At 35.1% G+C, this 6,718-nt stretch overlaps 1 protein-coding gene across 1 annotated transcript in view; it reads right to left on the bottom strand.

The window, feature by feature from the left end:
• Window positions 1-1,978: 1,978 nt before the first annotated feature.
• Window positions 1,979-6,718, bottom strand: part of LOC107695665 (ectonucleotide pyrophosphatase/phosphodiesterase family member 7-like) — a 14,487-nt gene continuing 9,747 nt past the window's right edge. The window contains exons 3-6 of the mRNA XM_016495668.1: window positions 5,428-6,060; window positions 3,218-3,452; window positions 2,478-2,610; window positions 1,979-2,097 (exon numbers count right to left, since the gene is read on the bottom strand). Coding sequence (XP_016351154.1) covers window positions 2,037-2,097; window positions 2,478-2,610; window positions 3,218-3,452; window positions 5,428-6,060 — 1,062 coding nt within the window. The 3' untranslated portion in view covers window positions 1,979-2,036. The remainder of the gene's footprint in view (window positions 2,098-2,477; window positions 2,611-3,217; window positions 3,453-5,427; window positions 6,061-6,718) is intronic.

The raw sequence follows: 6,718 nt of genomic DNA, 5'->3' as shown, positions 1-6,718 counted from the left end.
TAAAATTTGTTTGATGATCTGAATCTTTTAAGTGTGACAAATATGCAAAAAAGAAATTAAAAAAAAAAACAGGAAGGGGGCAAAAACCTTTTCACGGCACTGTATATATACACAGTGGGGAAAATATTTATTTGGTCCCCTGCTGATTTTGTAAGTTTGCCCACTTACAAAGAAATGAAGGGTCTGTAATTTTTATGGTAGGATTATTTTAACGTATAGAGTCAGAATACTAACCACAAAATCCAGAAAAAAACATTATATAAAGGTTAGAAATTGATTTGCATTTCAGTGAGTGAAATAAGTATTTGATCCCCAAGCAAAACATGAATTAGTACTTGTTGCAGAAACCCTTGTTGGTAAGCACAGAGGCAAGACGTTTTTTGTAGTTGGTCACCAGGTTTGCACACATCTCAGGAGGGATTTTGGTCCACACCTCTTTACAGATTGTCTCTAAATCCTTAAGGTTTCTTAGCTGTCGTTTGGCAACTCGAAGTTTCAGCTCCCTCCACAGATTTTCTATAGGATGAGGTCTGGAGACTGGCTAGGCCACTTCATGACCTTAATGTACTTCTTCTTGAGCCACTCCTTTGTTGTCTTGGCGGTATGTTTCGGGTCATTGTCATGCTGGAAGACCCATCCATAAACCCATCTTCAGTGTTCTGGCTGAGGGAAGGAGGTTCTCGTCCAAGATTTTACAGTACATGGCCCCATCCATTTGCCCCTCAATGTGGTGACGTTGTCCTGTACCCTCAGCAGAAAAACAGCCCCAAAGCATAATGTTTCCACCTCCGTGCTTGACTGTAGGGATGGTGTTCTTGTGGTCATAGTCAGCATTTCTCTCCCTCCAAACACAGCGAGTCGAGTTAATGCCAAAGAGCTCAATTTTGGTCTCATCTGACCACAGCACTTTCTCCCAAGCCTTCTCTGAATCATTTAGATGTTCTTTGGCAAACTTTAAAGGGGCCTGTACATGTGCCTTCTTGAGCAGGGAGTGTGCAGATCTACAATCTTGTCTCTGACATCCTTTGACAGCTCTTTGTTCTTGCCCATGGTGGTGGGAGACGTTGGAATGGAAGATACAGATTGTGTGGACAGGTGTCTTTACACATTAGGAGTAACTTCTTAAAGTGGCAGGACTAATCTGTGTTCTACATGGACACATAACCAGTCTGTAGGAGCCAGAATTCTTGCTGGTTGGTAGGGGGATCAAATACTTATTTCACTCACTGAAATGCAAATCAATCTCTAACCTTTATATAATGTGTTTTTTTTGTTGTTGATTTTTTTGGTTAATATTCTGTCTCTACAGTGGGTACGGAAAGTATTCAGACCCCTCAGAAGAAATGGACAGCACCTGAGTTAAATATATGAGTGTCACAGCAAAGGGTCTGAATACTTAGGACTATGTGATATTTCAGTTTTTCTTTTTTAATAAATCTGCAAAAATGTCAACAATTCTGTGTTTTTCTGTCAATATGGGGTGCTGTGTGTACATTAATGAGGAAAAAAAATTAACTTAAATGATTTTAGCAAATGGCTGCAATATAACAAAGAGTGAAAAATTGAAGGGGGTCTGAATACTTTCCGTACCCACTGTATCTGTTAAAATAAACAAACCATAAAAATTACAGACTCTTCATTGCTTTGTAAGTGGGCAAACTTACGAAATCAGCAGGGGACCAAATAAATATTTCCCCCAATGTATATTGTAATAAATCAATAAAAAAAATCTGAGGTCAGTAAAGGTGAAAATGTTAAAACAATGTAAAATAAAGTAACAGTGGAAATGAGAGCCAAATTAAAATGTTATAAAAATAGTGTAATGATAGCAATAATACAGTCAATGACTGAATAAGGCAAATCCCAAGCTCCCTTTTCATTAGTCAAAAATACTTCAAATGACAAAATACACATTTTATTTAATATAAAATGACATTGAAACAAACAAGTGATTTTGATAAATTAACAGACAGCAGCAATAATATTGTTTGTACTACAAAATGTGGGTGTGTGTGTCTTCCTCTGGATTCCTCGTTCTAAAATGCAGTTTGTTTTGTTTCAGCGTGACACTTGTCAATCTTCCCCTCGTCTGTGGAACTGTACAGTAAACCAAGAATACAAAACACATCCAGATCATTCAGTGCAACATTCAAGATCTTGTCTGTAAAGGCAAAATCAGGTTAGTAATGATGTAATGAATGTTAGTAATGAATGTTAGGAATTTGTATTTCTTTATCTCTTTAATAATAATTGTGTAAAAAAAAAAAAAAAAACTTTTATTTAGTCTCTTTTGAGCAGAATGAGCTAAATAAAGCTGCGGCAGTATAATAAACATGCTTTTATGGATGTATGATTCACTCAACTAATGATGCGATACAATTCATAATACTCTCAACAATATGATTTTCTCACCTTTTTTAACAAAATGAGATTTAAGACAAATTCTAAATGAAAAGGTGTCCATTGTTACATCCTACCTGCTTTTGTTCCCCCTGCGTTTGTGAATACCACGGCTTAAGAGAACAACAAAGACAATGAACAGAAAACCAGCGACAGATCCCAGGCCAATGAAAACACTGCTGAGAATATCATCACCAGACGAGCCTTCATCTGAAACACAAGAAAGATTCATCAGACAGACAGACAGACAGACAGACAGACATATAGATAGATAGATAGATAGATAGATAGACAGACAGACAGACAGACAGACAGACAGACATACAGATAGATAGATAGATAGATAGATAGATAGATAGATAGATAGATAGATAGATAGATAGATAGATAGATAGATAGATAGATAGATAGATAGATAGATAGATAGATAGATAGATAGATAGATAGATAGATAGATAGATAGATAGATAGATAGATAGATAGATAGATAGATAGATAGATAGATAGATAGATAGATAGATAGATAGATAGATAGATAGATAGATAGATAGATAGATAGATAGATAGATAGATAGATAGATAGATAGATAGATAGATAGACAGACAGACAGACAGACAGACAGATATATATATATATATATATATATATATATATAGATAGATAGATAGATAGTTAGACAGATAGACAGACAGACAGACAGATATATAGATAGACAGACAGACAGACAGACATATATATATATATATATATAGATAGATAGATAGATAGATAGTTAGACAGATAGACAGACAGACGTGTATGAACAGATGTTCTCACTCTCTGTCTGTATGGAGGAGGTCAACATGTGTCGTGTGGTGTTCAGGTGTCCGTCGTTGGGTTCAGGTGTGATTTTCAGCAGGTGGCACATCAGCGGGTAAATGTTGACAGTTTCAAAAGGCCCCACCTCCAGATTCTTTTGGAAATCCGGCCCCATGGCCCTGAAGAACGGCTTCATGTCCAGAGCCTGGTTATCATAGCCATGCTCCCCCTTATGAAACTGCACTGGGAAATACTGCAGGAAAATAGAGAGTATAAAGGCACATGAACAAATGCATATTTATTGAAACCATCAGCACCCAAAATATACACTTTTACAGCAGGGTTATTACAGTAAACTAAAACTGAAACTAAAATTAAAACCATTAAAAAAAAAAAAACATTTCTGTTACTTGAAATAAAATGAATGTGAATGGAAATCCAATTAAATATTTCAGCTTGTTGCCAAAGCAAAATTTCTCATTTTAATGTAGTTTAACTTGATGTACTAAAACTAAAACTAAAATAAAAAAAATAACAAAAAAACTATAGACATATAAAATAAACAAAAACGATCAAAAATAACAACAAAAAACAGCAAAAGTACTAAAATGTTAACTAAAATGAAAATGAAATTAAAAGGAAAATATAAAATGAAAAACTGATTCAAAATACTAATAAACAACTATAATAGTATCTCAATGATAAAAAAATAAACACTGCTTTACAGTGATAATTTTATGTTTGAAATGAAATGCTGTATTAATGACTATTATATGCATACTGCCTAGTTTAAAAATAGCATGTAAGCCAGCATGCTAAACTACATTTTAAATGGAAGAATATTTGTCACATGACATCATCATGCTGCGTATTTAATTCATCAAGTGGCATTGAGTTATTTGCTTGGAAATAAATATGAGCATTTTTAGTCAAATTTATTGAAAGACGACTAACTTTTGAGAGTTCAGTCATCTAATGAGAAAAGAAAAATAAGTTCAGTTATTTACAAAACATCTGGTTCAAACATAACACTGGAAATGTTCTGCTGGATACTGAACATTTTGACTAAAGCAGAAGATCATCGTTATTTCATGCATATTTGCTCATTGCGTGCAGTATACTACAGACACAGAGTAGTATGGTGGATTGCTATTTGAAACAGCAGAGGGTGATGCAGATCAGCTGATCATCTGTAGGTCAAAGGTCAACAGGAGCTCGAAGTGTCCATGCGCTTGACCTGACCTCTTGGGTCATCTTGGGAACAGAGTATTGATCGATTGATTGCCAGGAGTGTAAATTAAGTTGAGTCAAGTCAAGGGCAAAAAAAAAACTTGTTACATCATAGATTTCAACCAATTGATTTAGTTTGGTTTGAATGCTTGTGATTAGATTGAAATAATTCATGTTTTCATTTTCAAGGAGCAAACTTTTTGCATTTTTATGGATATAAGTTACAACAGAAAGGCTTTTCACCAAAGCATGTCCATATATATATACACAGTATATGTAAAGAAAAGGAAGCCTATTTTAAGACTATTAGTTAGCCAATAAAATTATAAATATTTATTGGCATTACAGAATTGGGGAGTAAAATATGTTAAATTCTCATTTAAATATTACAGTGTAACATTTTTTTTTTAAATACAGTGTAAAATCTCTCAGTGGTTCTAAGTAGACTAAGTTTTTATTTAGGCAAATATAACTTCTTTATTTATTTTGATTGTTAGGATGATTTTTGACAGTTTTACTGAGATTCACTACTACTCAAAATATCAGATTAATATGTCATTAATATAATTAATTATTTTTTGTACTTTATTTTCATGATGATTTAGCACAATTACCCCCAAATTCCCATTACAGTAATGCAAAATATGTATTTATTTATAATAAATTTTGTATTTTATTTTCACTATTTTCATGGGGATTTAGTACCCCACATTCTTATTACTGCACAGCAATTTCATTCATTCATTCATTCATTTTATATTTTTTATTTAGATTTCATTTTGTAACTTTTTATCTATTATTTTCAGGGCATTTTACAACATTTAACCTCTAATTCTCATTACTGTAATGCAAATTTATTTATTTATTTACTTGTTTGTCTGTCTGTCTGCTTGCTTGTTTGCTTATGTTTAATTAAATAATGTTTAATTAATTAATGCTTGTTAATTTCTTGATGAACATGATGAAAACTTGCATTAAGCTGTAAATGAAAAGCTCACCCCATTGATGACGTATCCTGGATCGGCCCAGAGGATGATGGGTAATATGCGGTCATTATGGGAGTAATGCAGGCGAGCGGGAATCTCCTCTTTCTTATAGACATGTAGATGCGGGTGAGCGCCTTTCAGGGCGTTGAACACTTTATCAATCCGTCCTTCTTTAGGCAGCAGGAGTCCCACCGGTCCGAAATCCACGATATGAAAGTCCAGATCTTTGAAAGAGAAGCCGGGGATCTTGGACAGGACGATCTCGTCCACCAGCCCGTTGCGGTAGACGGTGCTCATGCCGTGATCAGCCGTGATGATGATGTTGAGCCGCTCGCTCAGGCCGTTTTTCTCGGCCGCGCTACGCAGGTAACCAACCGTACGGTCCACCTGTCGGACCATCGCCCTGCACTGGGGGGAGTCTGGCCCGTACTTGTGTCCCGTGCTGTCAGGCTCACCGAAGTACATGGACACGAAGTCCAGGTCCTGCTCCCCGAACCAAGACTTCATCACTTTGTCTACGTTCTCTCGCCAGGCCGTTTCGTTGCTGTAATTGTAGTTTTCAGGTTCCACTTCTCTCACGACTGCACTTTCACCCTGATAAGTGGACGCCGTTCCAGGAAAGTGAAGGGAACCAGCCTTCAGACCCTTTTTTGGGAAAAACATTAGTATTTATTTACCAAACACTTGCTTATTCAGTGCAACTCAGGGTTATTATAGTTAACAATAACTAAAACCATAAAAAAAATTTTTTTGGAAATAGAGTAAAAGTTAATTGAAACAAAACATTTTTTTTTTACTTATTTTAATTCATCTAGTTCCCAAGATAACATTTCTCATTCTAGATTAACTTAATGTACTCACATAATTGTAAGGGAAACAGGTCAATTTAGCTCAAAGGGAATCATTTAAGATTTTAAAGGGAATTTGGACAGAATCACTGTTTTACGGCTGATCACTGAGACGGCCAGCGATTCATTGAACGGGCCGTATAACATCAACTCTGCAATGGATATTAATCAAGTCAAGTCAAGTCAAGTCTGCTTTATTGTCAATTCTTCCACATGTACAGCACATACACACAGAGAATTGAAATTGCGTTACTCTCAGACCCTTGGTGCATACAGATAACACTAACAGTAGAACATAAATACAGATATACAGATTAAGTATAAAATACAACTATACAAATATACAAATAAGGTAAAATGTAAAAAAATATATAAAAAAAAAAAATATAAAGCAGCACACGGCACATGGCAGATAGAGTGCAAACCAGTGAAGTAAACAACAGTGCAGATATAAT

Source organism: Sinocyclocheilus anshuiensis, unplaced genomic scaffold (genome assembly GCF_001515605.1).
Source record: "Sinocyclocheilus anshuiensis isolate Anshui unplaced genomic scaffold, SAMN03320099.WGS_v1.1 scaffold1075, whole genome shotgun sequence".
NCBI classification, from domain to species: Eukaryota; Metazoa; Chordata; class Actinopteri; order Cypriniformes; family Cyprinidae; genus Sinocyclocheilus; species Sinocyclocheilus anshuiensis.
This window is presented reverse-complemented; position numbering and strand designations above follow the sequence as displayed.